This window comes from Macrotis lagotis, chromosome 4 (assembly GCF_037893015.1).
Source record: "Macrotis lagotis isolate mMagLag1 chromosome 4, bilby.v1.9.chrom.fasta, whole genome shotgun sequence".
In the NCBI taxonomy this organism is placed as follows: domain Eukaryota; kingdom Metazoa; phylum Chordata; class Mammalia; order Peramelemorphia; family Peramelidae; genus Macrotis; species Macrotis lagotis.
The window spans coordinates 213,077,194-213,098,167 of record NC_133661.1 but is presented as its reverse complement, the minus strand read 5'-3'; the positions used below and the strand labels follow the sequence as shown (position 1 = coordinate 213,098,167).

Here is a 20,974-nt window from a genome sequence, read left to right as displayed (position 1 = left end):
TAATAATTGCACCTGTGTTCCAAGATTAGTATGAAGATATATAAATACTTATTCTTTTATCCCCTTCTTCCCTTTTCCAAACTTATACTGAACCCTTTCCCATACTATGCATTCCAGTCGATCTGGAAACTGACTTTTCTTCCCAATATTTTCATCTATTTTATCCTTTCCCATGTGTGGAATTCCTACACATACTCTGGACTGTGCCATCCCCACAAAAACTCCCAAATTATATTTCCATATGTCATTCTCTTTAATTCATAACTTTTTGTCAGCTTTATGAAACATTCTCCAGTTTCACTTCTCCATGAGGTAAAAGTAACAGATCTCATATATAATTTTGTTTTTTGGAGTTTGTAGCTATCTTTTCCCCTTATTAAACTCTTAGGTTGAAAGCAAGTTCTGTGTCAGATTTATTTTGTATTGTTAGAAGAGAGCAATATAGAGAGCTTAACAAATGCTCCAGAATACTATTCTGCCTAATACTAATTATCAAGGGCAAATATACATTATTTGACTGGATAGCAACAGAAGGGAATGAGGAGTCAGAAGGGACTTCCTTTTTTTTAACCCAATACTCTGTCTCCCATTTCTTTATTCCAATGGATTCAGCTTTCAGGAATTTAGAACTCTTTCCCCTTTTTTTTTCCAATCTCAAGTGCTCAAGGACATGCTATTCAAGGAGATCCCTGTCACAGATGGCATTGAAACTGTGGATGCATGTACTATATTAGGGAATTTGTAACTTTAGTGGTCCCTTCCATCTCCACGATTGCATTAGTTTATAATTAGCGTTAAGGACAACTTTGTTACTGATTATGAAGAGGCCCCCAATGAAGAGAAAATGAAACATCTCTTTTGGTTATGTAAAAGTAACATTACTGTGACATAAATTTATGATTTCTACCTGAGAATCATGCATCACAATTAAGTTATCTGTATTGCTAAATGTCTATTATATGAACTTAAACATTATTGAGCTACAAAAGTAAACTAAACATATATGTTAAGTATCAACAAACAATACCATGGAAATTCAAATCTTTAAAAATTCTCAGGGGTCATTACTGGCACCCTTAACTTACCTTAAGATCTGCATCAAGTTATTTAACCTTCTTGTTGGGGTCATTTTCATCAATGGAATGTCAAACCGTGGAATCTAATTTGCTAATACTTTTTTTAAAAACAGGACGGTTAAGAATCTATTGTGTTGAGAATTATTGATTTTGCATGAAAGTAAGGGGAAAGGCTCCATGGTTTCTCATGATGTCATCCATTACGGGCTTCTTTATTTCAGATTACAGCTAAATAATGTGTTAGGAACAACATCTAACAGTGCTCCCAACACACAACTAAATAACTCAACTAACTAGTAAAAAGTACAGATGGTAATGAATGAAATAGAATAGAAATGGCCTAAGCATTGCACTCTCCCCCATCTACCATGTCATAGTAAAACCAGTGACCTCATAGAAGAAAACAATCCTAAACCTTAGTGATTGGTTATTTCAAATTTTTCACTTTACATACGAGGCATTAAGGGACACAGAAAGGGAAGGGAAATGAAACAGTCCATGTCCTTAAGGAACTTACTTTCTACTGGAGGATAAACAATATCCAAAATAGAAGATAATTTTGAGGAGATACTAGCATCTGGGTGGGGGGGATGGAGGAAAGATTTTTGAGGGGAGGTAGCTTGATGGAAAAGTGTGAGTCTAAGAAACACAGACAATGGAGGAACATATTCCAGGCATGGAAAAATGAGCTCTGCAAAGGTATAATGATAAGCAATATTCTTCAATGTGAATTAGAATCCAAAAACAAACAAGCTAACAGTATGGTCTCATCGGTTGTCATTGTCCTTAATATTTGTTGTGGGTTTGATCTTTCTGTACCTAGTTAAGCATATAATTCAACAAAAATCAAGTCTTTCAGCTAGATGCTCCAGGGAGATTATTATAGCTATAATAAGTGCTAGACTTTCATTTAAAAAAGAAAACATTTTCTTTTTAGAGGATTTCAAAACAATTGTTCTATATTTCAGTGCCAAAGCCCCATTATGGATTATCAGGAAAGATATCAGTCAAGTTAAGTCAATATTTGTCAGAGGTGAATGAAAGCTAGTAAAAGGATCAGCCACTGCCACCCACAAGCACAACTCAAATGAAAAGACATTTTAACAAGGTTTTGAATATATTATTACAATAAATGAAGGGAAGGGTGAAGGGCACCAGTGAAAACCTGGCATTTTTAGTGTCAGTGAATTTCTACTTTACCTTTTAAAGAGAAAAAATAGAATAGTATTGCTTCAAGAATTCTTTTTTTTTAAAAAGGAAAGCAATGTAAATGTATTTATGATTCTTCTGATGTGACAATCAAGTTAAATCATTTGAAACATATATTTCATAGAATCATAAGAGTTGAAAGGAATCTCAGAAATAATCCCAGTCTGGAACTTTACAAATGGTTAGGTGTTGAATAAATTTCTGTTGAATTTAGTTTAATCATATTGCTATTTAACTGCAATTGATAATTTATAGAATAATTAAAATTAATAATATTATAATAACTAATTAGGATAGAAAGTGGTGAGAGAAAATTCCATGTGAAAAATGTTGATATTTGAGACATTTTCCTTCAAAATACCAAATTAGAAGTTAAAAACAATGGCAATTTTTTGTTATGATAATCATTGTAACTTACAACAAAATTTTCTAGTTCCCCCTTTGGAATGTGTTGATGAGAAGGAGGAAGGCACAGGAATGAATACTATATTCAAGACATTTATGAGTTCTATCAAAAAGTTTCAAGACAAAAAGTTAGCAATGAGTAAATTGTTTTAGGAAGCACAGACTTTATCTATTCCCTTCATTCTACAGATGAAGGCACTAAGGTACAGGGAGTTTATAAATCAATGTTTATTTGCATTTATTCTCATTAAAAATATTTGTGGTCAAAACCATTAGCCATTTTTTTCTGGCTAAATATTAGATAAAAACACACACAAAGACTTCAGGCATGTACAGAGGTCTAGACAGTTTATTCAATAGCCACAATTATACCCAACTAATGGTCATGAATCATTCTTGCTTGTTTGTCTATAATAGCCATATTCTTCAGCCTACTCACTCTGCCTTGAAAAAGAACACATTCTTGACACATTCCATACTGCCAACCTAAAATTCCCATTTCAATTTAAATCAGGAAAAAAATGTTTTTCTCCCCTAGTTTTGAAAGGCCCTCAAATTGTGACAATAAAAGTCACTTTAATGTTATATGAATCTCATCCTTGATCTATAAAATCCTCTCACTCTCTTCCTAAGATTCCTTTTCTGATTACCCAAGTTGCTTGTACCCCATCACTTTGTATTTACTATATATATATATATATATATATATATATGTATATATAATAAAATATATTATTAAAATAATATAGATATAAATAAAATAAAATATATACATGTGAACATATATTTTTAGATTATCTGGAAATAAAACATATCCTATGAGTAGAATATAAGCTCCTTGAAAATAGGAACTATTTTTTTCCTTTTGTCTTTGTATCCTCAAATGCCTAGCCCAGACCTCCCACAAAGTAGGCATTTATCAAAAGCATGTCAATTGATTTTATTCCCAGTTATTTCCACCACAACTGGGAAAAGGAGGGGTTTACTCACTCAACTCCATCCTTTTCACAGCTTTCCTTTTCACACAGTTTGAATAAGATGAAGTCCACAACCTTGTCACTGCCTCTTAAAATTCTCCAGGCTTTAAAATTCCCTTCCTCTATATAGTTCTGCAGTTTCTTCAGATTGTTATATTAACTTATGTTAATAACCTAATAAGATATAGGACAATATACTCTCCATCACAGCATTCTTAAAGTTTCTGCGTCTTTCTGTCTTCTTTGCAGTTGAATTTATTTTTTTCTATTTTTTTCAATAAATAAACACCAATATTGTCTCTGAACCCTTGAGGGGGGAGGAAGACTTGCAATATAAGCAAAACAAATTCTCACATTAGTCCATATTTTTTTTTGCTCACCATAACCCAACTCCCTACTAGCATATGGCCTCCTTGAGAACAGGGATTATCTTTGTTGTACAGTCATGTCTGGCTCTTCATGACCCCATTTGGAGTTTTCTTGTAAAGATATTGGGCTGATTTGCCATTTCCTTCTCCATCTCATTTTACAGATGAGGGGACTGAGACAAAAAAGGCTGAGTTACTTGCCCAGGGTTATACAACTAGTAAGTGTCTGAGGTCATATTTGAATTTATGAAGAGGAGTCTTCCTGGTCCAGGCCTGGTACTCTATCCACTAAGCTGACCCAAGAACTATCTAGTTTTATCTCTTTGAATCCCCAGGATTTAATATAAACTAGGCTTTTCATATATAATTTTTATTCTTTAATCTAAAATTTAATTCGATTTAATAAGCATGTATTAATTTCCATGTAAGCCTCTATTATTAATACACTAAGCATGAAAATACAAAAGGAAAAAACATAGTTCTCATTCTCCTGGAGCTTACATACTATTAAGGGACATAAGATCTACACAGATAAAGGTAACTCAATTTGAAGAGAAAAAACATTGACAACTATGCAGATCATGTAAGACTATAAATTTGATTAAAGGGAAAAATATTTTTCTTTTTTTAGTGTTTACTGTTTAGATCTCTTCACCTTGAGCACATATTTTTTTAAATTTTTCCTTAAACCCTGTTCTAAATTCATCTTTCTAAATTAGTCCCACTTGCCTCCAGCAATTCTATTCATCTTCATAACATTTATCACCATTCAACTTTTTCCTCACCTCATCTCTCTCACTTGTAACTGAACACAAATTTCCATTTTCATAATGTTATAGTTGACTCAGTGTCTGTCTGCTTGTTGTTAGCAGTCATGTCATAGGTTTTCCTACATACAGATACTACCTCACTGGGAGGTTTTGAGGAAAGTATTTTTAAAGTCTTAAAGCACCATATAAATTTAAGCCACTGTTGTTTATAGAGACTAAAAACACAACTCTCCAAAAAATTCTAGTCAGCCAAATTTTTCAGGTGATTGAAAGATTCAGTGCTTTAATTTTTGTTTTATTTTTAATAATTTAGAATAAAGACATTTACATTGATTCCAGATTTATCTACTTTAAACAGAAGATAGCATCCCTAATTATTAATGATAATTCAAATTTCAACAGTAATCATTCACACATATATTATTTCATTTGTCCTTTAAAACAATCCTATGAGGTAGCTTCAATTTTTTTTTTATTTTGTAGATAAGGAAACTGAGATAGAACCTGAACTCATATCTTCCTGACTTCAGGCCTACCTCTGTATTTACTGTAATTCCTAACTGATTTGAAAGATTGATGGGCCTATACAAAGGGTCAGGATGGTGTTTTAGAGAGCTGGCATGATTCCATAAAAACCTGAGGTCAAATCCTGTTCCTCACACACACATAAGCTGTGTGAGAGAAGGCAAGTCCCCAGTATTCAAAGCAATTCTCTAAGATTTCAATCTCCAGATAGTCTGCTAAATTGGGAAATTCACTATAATTTTAAAATCTCAGATCTAGTCTTTATCCCTTTCACACAGAAGTAGTCTATACCACAAGCATAACTTGAACCGAGGCCCTTTAACTATAAATCGGATACTTTTGAACATTACTAAATCACTCCAAGGATTTCTGAGTTTTGAGTTTTTCTGTTCCATTTTAAATAACTTTCCCAATTTCATCACTCACTACTTTTCATATACTTGTCATAAAATCATGTAATCATAAAGAATTTCACACTTGAAGGGGCACTAGAGATCACTTAAGTCAACCTCTTCCCTCCTGTATGAATTCTTTTTACAACAGCCTCAAATGGTCATTTGTCTCTGTCTGAACATAACTAGAATTATAAAATTCTATCAAGCAGTTCATTCCATTTTATACAACTCTAATTTTTAAAAGTTCCTCCCCTTATTTTAACTGAAATCTGCATTCCCATAAATTTTACAATTTGATTGTAGAACAAAGCAAAATACTCCAGTAACCTCATTCACATGACAACCTTTCACAAGTTCAATATAGTGACCATAACATGTACTTCATTAGGTTTTATTTTATAAAATTCAAGATCCCTAATTCTACTGATAGAATTTTAGATGGCATAGCTTTGAATTTCTTCGCTATCCATGATGGCCATCCTCTGGGATTGTCAATGCTGTTCCTAAAATAGGTCATCTAGAGTGTAATACAGATATGATTTTTATCAGATCAAACTACTGTGCAGCTGATAAACTACTTTTGTTCTGAATACTTTAATTCTATTACTGTAGTCTAAAATCAAATTGAGTATTTTTTGCTGCCTATGATACACTACTGATTCATATTGGGATCATCATGTACAAAACTCCTAACTTTTTATATATACTGTATACACTGATGTAATTGAATTTTCTAAGCTCTTTTCTCCATAAGAACTTTCAAAAATATGAAGAAGCTATCATGTGCCCCTTGTAATTGAGATATCAATAAACAACTATCGAAATCCAAGTGTATTGTGCCTTATGACATTTCTCTGACTAACCAATAACCAATTAATCTATCATAACTGCTTCTCAATGCACCTACAATAGTTTTTAGTGATTATTGCTTACCTTCATATATGCTCACAAACCATCCATTTATTAATCTATTCTGGAATTTACAAAGAATCGACAGAATCATCTCTCCCCTTCTAATCTTTTAAAGGTTTAGTGATAGGAAAATTAAATTTACTAACAATGCGTGTAAAGTAAAAATACATTCTGAGTGATGGTTAAAGGAACTCTTGAATGAATAGTGTATGTGATCTGGCATATGAACTCTATGATATCTTTTTTTTAACCACTGGCATTTTCTTTTTTGCCATTTCCTGGTTCATGGCCAAGCTCCAAAAATTGAGTTTGCCAAATAGAGGAACCGGGGCTGAATGAATTCTACGTTCCCATGTTCCCCTATTAGATTGCAAAATCCTTCAAAGAACAATTCAGATTGTATCCTTTGTACTATGTTACAGTCTCCAAAATAATATTTAATACACAGTGATAATTTGATAAATGTATTTTCCTGACTGCAATTTTTGGTGGAATATGCAGTTTTTATGCTTTTTTATTTATCTGCAAGGAATGATAGGAAACTGTTTAACCTTTTGCTTTTCCTCTACCCTCTCTTTGATAGTTCTACCTGCCACTAAGGTATCATTAAAACTGGCAACTGCTCAAATCGCCTCCAGTTATACATTTCATTTTTCTTTCTAACTGTGAAAACCGCATCTGTATCAGTGTTTTCTTGGCAGTTTACATACATAAAGTTTCAAAAGAATGATCCAAGTTTGAAAGCACAATAATCAATAAAATGCTCTAATTGTTTACTGAATTGGAGGAGCACCTTGGATTTGGCAAAGTTATATAAATGCCCAAGAGGTGAATTTGTTGATTGTTCTCCCTTTTCTACTTGGTTGTCAGCAGGAGGTCACTGTTTAGCAGACCATTATACATATGTTCCTAGTTCTTTATTTCCAGATACTTTTGGAAGATATAATTGGAAAAAGTTTAACTGCAATAACTCAGTTATGTAACAGTTTAAACAGGTTTTTTTAAAAAGTCAATTTCTTTAACCAAGTTTTTAAAGAACAAAGAGGATATTCTGAGGGTAGGAAAAATAGAATTGGACTTTTAACATGCTGAAATTCATTTCAGCTATTGCTGATTGAAATAAAGTAAACATACTTGCTACTCTCCTTGCTCATTGCACTGCATATGTTTTTAAGGGGTATAAAATAACATTTAGTGTATGTAGTAGAAGCCAGAATAAACCACATAGTTCCTTGCCTTACCTGAGTGCTTAAACCTAGGAAAACATTGCAAAATTTTCCCAATTTTCCCTCATCCTACAATTTAGACCTATAAGTAGGGTGAGATGACCAGAAATTTGCCCTCAAGTGGAAAACATAGAGACTATTCATATTTATACTCAGGGGTGCTTCCTTTTCTTTTTGTGATGGATATTGAGACCCAGGGAAGGGGGAAGAGTTTCTTCCCCTTAAATGCTTTTGGTATTCCAGGATATACTTCCTCATCAACAGATGTCCAAGCCCTACTGATCTTAGCCCTTCCACCATAAAACATAACCACGTCCCACTCCTCACTTGCCCCAAGTACAGAAATTAATATTGCAACTCCACCAAACAGGAAACATATACATGATACACAAAAATTAATATTGTTTGATAAACTATAAAAGAATAAATCTAGAAACCATATCTCTAATTCTTTTTCCTCCATATATTTAATACATATTATTTGAATTAAATTTTTAAAGGTAAAGAACTACTATTTGATACATTTGAATATGAAAAATCAAGGGAAATTTGTCAGATATTTTAAAAAACTTAAGAATGGGGGGAAAAGGAGGAAATAGAATGAAATGGTACAGGATATACATACAAAGTGCATATTTTGGTATAGACTTACAGTGAGGGCATGAAAATTAGAATTTATTAAAAGTAATAAAGATCATCAGCTCCCAACTCTACCAAATAATTTCACCTCCACCAGTTAGGTTTCTTTTTCTTAATTAGTGAGTCTGTCCTCTGAACTTCCATTCAAGGAATTATGTATGCCATTCATGCTCACCTCTAACCTGACTTGGATTCTGACTCTTTTCTTCAGTTATTTTTTTCATTCATGACTTCATTTGGAGTTTCTTGGCAAGGACACTGGAATGGTTTGCCATTTCTTTCTCCAGTTCATTTTTTATGGATGAAGAACTGAGGCAAACAGTTGTGTCTTGCCCAAGGTCACACAGTTCATTAGTCTCAGAGGAGATTTTCATGGCTTCAGACCCAGTACTGGATCTACTTCACTACCTAACTTCCCCACTCCTGACTCAACAAACTGCTTTTTCTTCTCTTTGTCTTCCCAATAGTCCCTTGCTTTCCAATAACTTTGTTATGTATTCTTTTCCATCATCAGAATATAAGCTCTTAAAAGTACTTTTCTTTTTGTTCATAATTTTAGAATTTATAGTGTGTGACAACATTTAAACTCTTAATAAATGCTTTATATATCTTTATCTATTTGTCTCTGGTGCAAAACAGAATTATATTCATATAAAATACATATTTACCCAGGTGAACCCACCTAAATACACAAGGAGTAATATTACAGGCAATTTTTAAAAGAAAGATCTGGGGGTGGCTAGGTTGCGCAATGGATAGAGCACTGGCCCTGGAGTCAGGAGTACCTGGTGAGTTCAAATCCAGCCTCAGAAACTTAATAATTACCTAGCTGTGTAGCCTTGGGCAAGCCACTTAACCCCATTTGCCTTGCCTTAAAAAAAAAAAAGATCTGCAGTTATTCTTATAATATTCTAAATTGTCCCTTTCTTCTGTCCTATGACTTCACTTCCTACCTTACATGAACTGCAGATATGCTCATAATTCTCACAAAGCAAATATCAGTATCTGAGACACCTAAAAAAATCTATTCTTTCCCTTGCACCATTACTTAATGTTGCAACTAAAACATCACTCATTAAAAGGCAGAGAAGGAAAGCAAGATGCTAAGGGCAATAAAGCAGCAGATTTATAAAATATAATAATAATAATAATATTTTAATCACAATTGGAAAATGTGCTTTGAATGCTGGTACTGTGTTTACATAAGGCTGAGTTCTCAGTAATGTTGCCTATTGTGTGAGAAATTGCAGCTTAACATTATATCAAACTCACTTTAACACAAAAATTCACTGAGGCAGAAACTTCAGTTTGGCAACATGGATTCTACATTTGATATATAGCCATTAGGGAAGATTACATTTTGGTCTCTGAGCTATATTATTCCCTCTACTCACTTGCCAGGCACTGAGTTGGATCCATGCCAAATATTAACTGATAAGAAACCAAAAACACTACAGTTCCATGTACCAATGTCAGGAAATTACAAGAAACAAATAAATACAAAAAGACAATAGATAAGAGCCTCAAGGAAACACTGAGCAACAATACAAGAGAACCAGAACTACACTAATAATAGACCTTTGAGAAGGCAAAATTTCATACATTAATTTTATAATGATTATTTATTTATCTGTCATGATTCCTGCTCAACTGTCAGTTTCATAAGAGTGGGGAGAGGGGTGTGAAGGGCAAGATCTGACCATAACCTAATCCTTGTATCTATGCCAACAGAAACCACTGGGTAAATATAAATATATATATATATATATATGTATATATATATATATACATATATATATATATATATATGTACAGTAGCTGCCAGAAGATGTAACTTCAATGTTGTTTAAAACTCATTTTTTCCTTCCTGTGCTCCTGAATATGCATTATATTTTTACTATTTCACTGATAAAATTATTATGGTTCTAACTAAATTTGAATTGTGAAATCTTCTCCAAAAGGGTCTGTAGCAATTTATTTCTCTTGTGTGGATGTAAAGTAGCAATCTCCATGTCCATTTCATTATCTGATTAAATTTAGGGATTCTCCATCATTTTTCATATAAAACTTTCTCTTCTGTTCCCCACTCAATAATCAAATTTATGATTCATTTAACATTTATTGGGTACGTAGAGGATACTTAAATATGCCACTAAAATTTAGTTCAGATAGGCAAAGGCACCTGTAGTTTCACTGGCATAGGAAATTTCCAAGTAAGGAAAATTCTCTCTTAATACATGTTGGAACTTTTTCTGCAACCTACAGTCCTTGAAAAGAACCTAAATAATTGAGAATTAAAATGACTTGCCCAAGGTCACATAGCCAGTATATGTCAGAAACAAGTCTTGAATCTCTACCTTCCTAACTTTGACACTCGCTCTCCAACTACTCTTCCATGCTACCAAAATTCATTAAGATGAAATATTTCCATATATATGTGTATATATATATATATATATATATATATATATATATATATAGTTTATATATGAATATATCCAGATACATTTTACTGGACAGCAAAGTGACACAATGGATAAAGAATTAGACATAGAGTTAGGAAGATCTGGATTCAAATTCTGATTCATATAATTACTAGTTGAATGACTTTGGCTATACCACTGGGTGTGTTTGACTAAGTTTCCTCATCTTTAAAATGGGGATAATAACATTAACTACTTCTTGTGGCTTGTTGTGAGGATCAAATAAGATATATTTGTAAAGTGCTTTGCAAAACTTAATGCATGAAATAAATGATTTATTAGATGAAACAATATTGTTATTGTTGTTATTATGATTATTATTATCTAATTTTAGTTATTTACTTGAAACAAAGGTATACTAAGCTTAGAGTTAGAAATACCTAGATTCATATCCTGTCTATAAAACTAACTTGTATGACCTTGAGACCAGGTTCAGGGTCTCTGTGCCTCTGTTAATTCCCTATGTCAGACACAGAATAGTTGAGGGGATGATAAGTAATTACAGACAAGTATTAACCACATAATTGCATGATAACTCTCACCTTGTCCCCATATCACAATTTTTTTTTCTTTCTAGTTCCTTACTCCTTGATTTGGACATTTAGTTTGTGAAAAACTTACTAAACTGTGCGACATCTTTTATATTATTTTAATTTTTTGACTCTGTTTCTCTTTTACTTAGTATAGGGTTATAAATGCTGTTAAATCAAAATGAATGGAAGCTTACTGTTCTCTGAAAGTCGGAACAAACATCCAAGCATCACTAGACTCCACATAAAGAAGTTTAGCACAGAGTAGTTAATTAGGTTTCATTGCTTTTCAGTATTTAACTATTTTGCCAGGTTTGGGGTATTTTGTGACTGATTTGTATTACTTATTGATTCTAGTATTTTAAAATATCTTCAAAGGCAAGATTTCATAATTTTTTGGAGATAGTTTCAAAAAAGTGGCACCACTAAAAACTATTTTGCATAAATTGGCCATTTTTATTGGATTTAGTTCCACACAAGCAAAAATGGATCAGAAATAAAAATGACACATTTTTATAGGGATTTGAAATTTGAGTACTTTATTTCAATTGATTTTATAACTCTATGGGTTACATATACAGATATTATTATCCCCATTTTATGGAAGAGAAAACTGAGGTTGAGAAGGGTCAGGGGACTCACACATGGACCCAGAGCTAGTAAGTGATGATGGAACTCAAACCTAGATTTCTAAGGCCTGAGCGTAAATTTGGTTAGCAACCTATTTCTGTACAGCTTATAAGGTATGATTTCTCTCTCCCAATTTTAAATATATGATAAAATTTTATTTTAAAATACAAAAACCATTATTTGCTCTGTTTATATGCACAGATCTCAGACCTTTTGATTTTGGGGTCAAAGTTTACTATTTTCCTCACCATCAACCAAATCATAATTGTTCACCCTCTCCCCAAAAAAAGATCCTTAAATTTCATACATTCTTTTTCTCTACCAATCCTTCACTGAATAATGACCTTGAAATATTAGTTCCAAAGTACTATGGATACCTAAATGAGAATTCTAAGAATGAGATGAGGAATAGTAACACCAAATACAGAGGCAAATCCAGTTCATTCCACAAGCATTTATTCCTTCTGTGTGAGAATTCAATGGTAGGTGGTAAAAGAGTTCTAAGATCAAGTAATACTGATTGGAGCCAAGGTAAAAAGCACAGGGATACCTTCTGTGTGGTTTGTTTTGCTTGTTATTTTCCTCTGGTTGGGGATAATATAGTCCATAACCAGTCACATACAGTTGATAAATGGTCAAAGGATGTGAACAGACAGTTTTCAAATGAAGAAATTAAAGTTATTTATAATCATATAAAAAAATGCTCCAAATCACTATTGATTAGAAAAATGCAAATTAAAACAACAGTGAGGTATCATCTCATACCTATTAGATTAGCCCAGTTGGGAAAAAGGGAAGATGATCAATGCTGGAGAGGTTGAGAGAGGATTGGGACACTGATTCAATGCTAGTGGAGCTCTGAAAAGATCCAACCTTTCTGGAGAGCAATATGGAACTATGTCCAAAGAGCAATAAAACTGTTCACACCCTTTGACCCAGAAAATCCAATTCTAGGACTATATCCAGAAGAAATTATAAAAAAAATGGGAAAAGTCCTACATATTCCAAAATATTCATAGCAGCTATTTATGTAGTGGCAAAGAATTGGAAATTTAGGGGATGCCCATCAGTTGGGGAATGACTAAACAAGTTATGGTACATGAATATCATAGAATATTATTATTCTAAAAGGAGCCATAAACTGTTGGATTCTAGAGAAGCATGAATGACTTACAGGATCTGATGCTGAATGAAGGGAGTAGAGTCAAGAAAACAATGTACACATCAACAATATTATGCGATGAACAACCTTGATGAACACAACTCTTCTCGACAGTCCAGAGAGCCAAGACAACTGTATGAGACTGGTTATGGACTATATTATTCCCCAACCAGAGGAAAAGAACAAACAAAACAAAACACACAGAAAAAAAACCCAAAATACCCCTACCGAATCTGATGAACATTTTATAAAAATTATCTCATGTATTTCTTTCCCTTAATATCAATTCCCCATGCCCAAAATTACTAATTTGTAAATATGTATAACAAAATATGTATGTAAAATGCTAACCTGACTGTTCCCTACTCAGGGGAGAGGGGGTGGGAAGGAAGGGTGGAGGGAAATTTTGTAACTTGGAAACATGAATGTACAATTGAATGAAAATTTTAAAAAATATATAAATTAAAAAATCAAAATTCCAAAAAGTACAGGGAGTACAACCCCCCCCAAAAGACATCCCTGCCTTCCTCCACCAATAAAAAATTATATCAATATCAAAAACAAACCTCCTTCAAAAGGAGCCCCACACTGAACCTTGGGGAAATGCAAGAAAAAGTAATAGTAAATTATATTCCCAATACACATCAGCATAGAACATCAGAGAGATCTATATATATATTGGGGACAAGGTTGGAGTTCAGGTTTATGACTAAAAACAAGATGAACCAAAACCATATGGAGTACGACCACTAGAAGCAGATGCATGATGCAAGAACAGGTGTCCAAATGACTTTTCTTACCCATACCTACTCTGGCATCTCAAATCTATGGTGAACTAAGAAAAGGACCTGCCTTCGAGTGTATCATTCTGGAGTAAAGAATCTCCATATTGAGCAAGGAGAAAAATTAGAAGCAAACACCAACTGTACAAGTAGAGAGGGAAAAGGATCTATCCTAATATGAAGCCTGCAAAATAATAACCACAATAGGAATCCCAGATCTAAGAAATGTCTACAGTTCTGGCACTCTAAACCATTAGAGTTTCCCAGGTTGAATCTAATAGCAATCTATATTGCTCAGACCCAAACCTATTTCAAAAATTTGCACAGTTCATATCAGGAAAAGCAATGAACTTTGTAGACCCAAGCCTGAGCTGTCCCTAAGAACTTAGAACAACAAAAAGTTCAATGACCCCAAGAAAGCAGGACAAACCCAGATGTGAGTTTGTAAAAAATATTGAAGTTAAAAAATAATCTGAAAGAGCAGTTAAATAATATCCCACTATAAATAGGCAAGTCCAAATAGGAAAATAAGTCTCAGACACAAATTCCATTAGAATTTCTTCAAGAAATGAAGCAAGAGTTTTCAAAAAATGGTTTTATAAATGAGAGTGCTAGAAAAAAAAATTGGAAAAGAAACAAGAGCTATGAAAGAAAGAAATGAAAATCAAATTAACAACTTGAAATGAGAGAGATACAAAACCTTGCTTAAGCAAAAACTCCCCCCAAAATTAGAATTGACAGAGTAGAACTAAATGATTTTATGAAATTATAAGAAATAAGGCAAAGTCAAAATGCTAAAAAAAGAGAGCGAAAAATGTAATGTATTTCATAGGAAAAAATAACTGACCTAGTCCATAGATAGAGAAGAAAAAAAATTTAAGAATCACTGACTACTGGAAAGTAATGGTCAAAACAGCTGAATTTAGATATCATATTTCAAGAAATTTTAAAGCAAAATGACTTAGACCTCTTAGAACCATAGTACAAAATGGAAATAGAGAGACTCTATTATAAGTTTACTCATGAAAAACTCTTCAGAATTAGAATTCCCAAGAACTTGCTAATGATAAGCCCTGGCAAAGAAAAAAAATAGAGTAAGCACACAGAAAGAATTTAAATACTGAAGAGCCACAGTCATAAATCACACATGATTTAGCATTTACCTCTATGAAGGAGCAGATAGCTTAGAATATGCCATTCGATAAGGCAAAATAGATAGGTTATAGAGCCAAGAATAATGTATCCAACAAAACTAAGTACAATCTTATAATGGAAAAATTAACATCTAATGAAATGAGAACTTCTAAATATTCCAGATGAAAAGACCAGAATTGCAGAGTTTAAATAGGAGTTAAAAAAAAGCATAAAAAAAGATAAAAGGTTAAAACAAATGAATCATTATAAAAAAAGACAAGGATAAACTGCTTACATGCTAAGATGTGGAAGTGATACATATGTTCTGAGCCCTATCATCATTTGGGGTCATAGAGGGAGACTGCAGAGACCAAAGTCCTGGGAGTGGTTCTTTTACATATTAATAATACCTGTAGGGGTGGCTAGGTGGCACAGTGGATAGAGCCCTGGCCTTGGAGTGAGGAGTACCTGGGTTCAAATCCGACCTTAGACACTTAATAATTACCTAGCCATATGGCCTTGGGCAAGCCACATAACCCATTGCCTTGCAAAAACTAAATAATAATTAATAATAATAATAATAATAATAATAATACCTCTATAAGAATAAAATGGAAGAATAAAGGAGTGTAGGAAAAGGAAGATTAAGGAAGATAATTTTGTAGGGAAGAAGTCTATACAAACATGACAGAAGGGGTGAAGGAAGCAGTTTAAACTTTACCTTACTCTTATATGAATTAGTCAAATGAGGCAAGAATACTCACAGAGAAATGAGAAGAAGGAGAGAAGGGACAATTAGAGGGAGGGTAGTTTATGAGGAGTAGTACAAAGCAAAAAAAAATAACTAAAGATGTACAGATAAGTAAATATATATATTAAGAGTAAGAATCTAAAGAGATGGTCATTAACTGAACAGATTCTGGAATTCTGCTGTGCTATAAGAAATGATGAAGAAAATGTGGAACAAAATTGAATTGAAAATAAAATAAAATGGGGCAGCTAGGTGGCGTAGTGGATAAAGCACTGGCCTTGGAGTCAAGAATACCTGGGTTCAAATCTGGTCTCAGACACTTAATAATTACCTAGCTGTGTGGCCTTGGGCAAGCCACTTAACCCCATTTTCCTTGCAAAAAGAAAAAAAGAAAAGAAAAGAAAAGAAATTTTAAAAATAGAAATAAGAAATGATGAAGGAAATTTCAGAGAAGCTTGGGAAGAATATGTGAACTGATGCAGAATGAAATGAGCAGAATCAGAACAATTTCCACAATGAAAACAATATTGTAGAGACAAACAATTTTGAATGACTAAGGAACTCTGATCAGTGCAGGGATAACCATGATTCCAGAGCATCAGTGTGTGTGTGTGTGTGTGTGTATGTGTGTGTGTGTGTGTGTGTGTGTGTGTGTGTGTGTGTGGTGTGAAATGTATATATGTATATACACAAACATATATACACACATGTATATAGATGTAACATAAGAATAATGGTTTAACAATACATGATATATAAGTACAGAGTTAAGCAAAACAAATTTCTTTATGGGTCATGCCATAAAAATGGGGCAGGGAAAGGGTTATTCAAGATCTAAGGGAAGAAAGATCACTTCTAGAAAAAGACATCTTGATAAATAAATAAATTTATGAACTGATTTATAGAATTGAAATCCTATTAAATATAATACTGGAATTTTATTTTTATTGCCATGTCCTTATTTATGGCTTTTTGTGCCTGATAAAATCACTGTCAAAATATATTTTAAATCATGGGTTTATCAATCATAAATCACAAAACTTTAAAAACTGGAACAGAACTTGGAAAATAGCTAAGTCATCACCCTTGAAGATAAGCAAACTGAAGTCCAGAGAGTATGTCATATGTCACAGGATTTGTGACTGTCCCAGTTCACTGTCAATCTCTTACACTCTTTCCACCATATTTATTGATCTTCATCTTTTAATAGATTAAAAATAAATATTAATATATTTCCCTAGAAGACATTCAAAGAACATGACACATTATTTAACTTTCACTAAACAGTAAATTATCACAATATAAAATATAATTACAAATATATTCCTGAGAGAGAAAGGAACTTTTGAAGGTTATTAACATATGACTTTGGCTTTATAAAGTTAGTGATTAATCAACAAGCAAAGAGAGATAAGGGAGAGTCCACTTTGGCACCTAGAGGAAATTCTGTGAGCAAAGACACAGATACTAGCAAAAGGTCTCTGTCTATTGGGGGACATAGAATAGAATGGGTTTGAATGAGGACATACATATATACATATATATCATGTATATATATATATATATATATATATATATTTATATATATATACTTAAATGTCTATGCCTGTATATGCACATATATGTATCAATATGTCTATGTATATCTGTCTTTGTCTATGTCTGTATCTATACACATAGTTATCACATAGTATTATTAGGAATATAGATTACTGAGAATAGACTGCTAGTAACCGTTCCTAAACCACAATCAGACCTGACCAGCCTGCCTTCTGATCTTAATCTTATGCAACTAGGTAGTATAGTATACAGGCGACTGAGCTTGGAGTCAATCAGATATGAATTCAAGTCCAGCCTCAGCCTCAGCCTTAGCCTCAGCCTTTTATGCTCTATGTGATACTGAGCTAGTCACTTAACCTCTATTTGCCTTGGTTTCCTCAAGTGTAAAATGGGGAAATGATAGCATCTACATTGCAGAATTGTTGTGAGGGTTACATTTGTTAAAAGTAATCACCATAGTGTTTGGCCCATGGTTGACACTATATACATGTGCATTACTTCTCATCTAGAGAAGCAAATTCACTGACTTACTAGTGAAGGGACTGGACTAGATGGCTTCAGAAGATTCTTTAGCTCTCTCCTTCTGATTCTATAATCCTCTATTAGAGTAATGGATGGTAGCAGGGCAGGAGAACTCAGCTTGATCTGTTACTAATTTAATGACTATGCATTTCATTACAACTCTTACTAACACATGGCCATAAATTAAAAAAATAAGTTTTAAAAATCCATAGTTTAGACAATATATTTATTATTCTTCTCACTCAAGAATGCTAAGACTATAATATAAACAGCAAAACACTCCCAGTGATACACCTCTAACCTCTCTCTCTTCCATTAGGGTACTTGATTAGGAAATCAGAACTTTAAGTGGTCAATATCTTCTTTAAAAGGACCCACATGGAAATAGTGACATTATTTCCAAAAACTACTGTTATATATTCTTTGCTATGCAGTACCCTTTATAACACTTTTGGATAATAGTCATTTATATTCTATGCTTTATCACTTTGGTTTCCTCCACTGTGGTATAATAGAAAGAGGAGTTTCTAGAGTCCTATCCTCCTCATATCCTGCCTATGATGCAGTGTCACCTTGAGCAAGTTAATAAATCTCTCTATACTTCATCTATAAAAACTAGAGGGTCAAACTAGATGACCTATAAAGTCTCTTGAGTTCTAGATAAATATAATTGTTTTTCTTGTATGAGAACAGTACTACTAAGGTCAGATGAAATAACCAGGATAGAATGAATTCTTAACTGCTTTTAAACTCCTTGAATCAAGAAGGGCTCTTAGAATTGGACACTAATCTGGGTATCATCTTGGTATACTATCATTTAGAATCCTTTTTGTTTCAGGCTTGCAAGACAAATTCTAATGCCTATTTGGTATAGTTAAATACATACTAGGTGTCCATACTGGGCAATGGGGAGGTGCAGTGATTAGAGCACTGGGTTTGGAATCAGGAATCCTCATCCTCCTGAGTTCAAATATGGCCTTAGACACATAGAGCTGTGTGACTGTGGACCAGTTACAACTCTTGTTTGCCTCAGTTCCTCATCAAGAAAATGAACTAGAGAAGAAAGTGGCTTGCCACTCTAGCATCTTAGCTAGGAAAACCCCAAATAGAGTTATAAAGAGTTGGACATGACTGAAAAGGATTGAACAAGAAGCTGAGTTGAATTTGATTGAAAAACTTTTTTTTAGAAATCTGTGCTATACTAAAGATATTTTTCTTTGGTTTTCACTAATACTGCTATTTTTACCAAAAATGAAAGTATAGATCTTTGAACAAATCTGTGTTAGGATTAAGGTTTCTCTCCTTCCTTCCTTCCTTTCTCTTCCACCTAGAATTAGTTTTCCCTAGAAGACATCAAAGCTGTCCTCAGGACCTGACTGGGCCTGTTCTTTGACACAGCTTTCCTTTAACATAGAATAAAGAAAATCCAAAGTAAGGAGATGGGAATTCCTCTGATTTGGTCGATGTCTGAATATCGTGTGAATCCTTATACCCTGCTCTGATGACCTGGCTTATTTTCATATGGAGAAGAGAGAGACAAATGAGAGAGAAGCTAAATATATATATATATATATATATATATATATATATATATATATATATATATATAAATATATATATATGTATGTATGTATGTATGTAGGATCTTCATTGTACAACTTGAAGTGAAATGCAAACTAAATAGCCATCTGTTTATTTTTCAATTGCTGACAAGTGCCTCATTTCATCCCATCATAGAACTGGTGTTGAGTTCACCTCTGACAAAAGCATAAAGATTTACTTTTCAATTCAGTCAGGGAAGATGAGTTTTGATGATATCACTTCCTATTTTGAAAAAAGTGAAATGTTTCCATTCTATTAAATTAAATTTTTATTATTTCAATAAGTCTTTTGGGGCTATCTTGGCTTTAATACTTCTTCAGCGTCTGAAATAAAATCAAGGAATTTGTTGAAGGCTTTAGCTAAGAGGTCAGTATTTGCTTATTATGAAAAGCATTTGTCTGTTATGAAAGGCATTCTTGCTAATTAAGTATGTTTGGCTGAGTCAATGTTTTATCACAGTTAGAAGTATAACTATAGTTTCAATGGTATTTCAGTTTCCTACTTTCAAACAGTAAAGAATAATTTATAATTTATTCAATAAAATGACAATTAGGTATAAAATGATCTATTAGAAATTCTTCAAAGTCTTTGCTTCTACTCTGTTTAATAGAGGTTATTATTACCTGTAGCATTGAGAGGTTTATTTCCTTTCAGTAATTAGAGAAAACTAAAGCAGGGATCACAGGTCTTAAAATATCTGAAACTAAAATATCTGAAAACCAACATTTTTCCTCCATAATAACAGTTCATCTGTGGGTTTCTGTTGAAGTTTTCCACTTATCCAGCACTGTTGAGCTGAACATCTCTGAAACTCATTCCTACATTCATTTTACATTGTTTTCACACAATAATAAGTTTGTGGCTTCCTAAGCTCTGTGTTCTATTTAAACCTTTTTCCTCACACCTCCCTTTAGTTGTCTTCATCTACTTCAAAAATAAGTATAATGGGGGCAGCTAGGTGGTGTAGTGGATAGAGCACTGGCCTTGGAGTCAGGAGTACCTGAGTTCAAATCTGACCTCAGACACTTAATAATTGCCTAGCTGTGTGGCCTTGGCAAGTCACTTAAACTCACTGCCTTGCAAAAACAAAAAGCAAAAACAAAAACAAAAGTATAATGGTGAATTATTACTGCAATGAAGGTCTTCAACACTTAAACCACAAGTGGAATTATGTTGGGGTTTGAAAAGTAATGATAAGGCTCTGGCTATTCATGAGAATTAAAATATTATTTGAGGAGAAGGGCACAGTTAATCCTATCCATTAACATTAATTAAGCCTGGAAAGATGAAGAAGAAAATCTCAAGAGAGAAGTAAA

At 33.2% G+C, this 20,974-nt stretch overlaps 1 protein-coding gene across 5 annotated transcripts in view; it reads right to left on the bottom strand.

Moving 5' to 3' along the window:
- PRKD1 (protein kinase D1) overlaps window positions 1-20,974 on the bottom strand; it is a 504,884-nt gene that overhangs the window by 232,156 nt on the left and 251,754 nt on the right. For 2 of the 5 annotated variants that reach the window (XM_074235399.1, XM_074235400.1), the window contains exon 1: window positions 1,086-2,363. The exons of 2 other annotated variants lie outside the window; for them this stretch is intronic. Coding sequence is in view for 1 of the 3 variants with exons in the window: in XM_074235397.1 (XP_074091498.1) it covers window positions 1,086-1,135 (50 nt within the window). In the remaining 2 variants the exon portion in view is untranslated. Of the gene's footprint in view, window positions 1-1,085; window positions 2,364-20,974 lie in introns of those variants that run through there. One more of the 5 variants, XM_074235397.1, reaches the window with a different exon arrangement.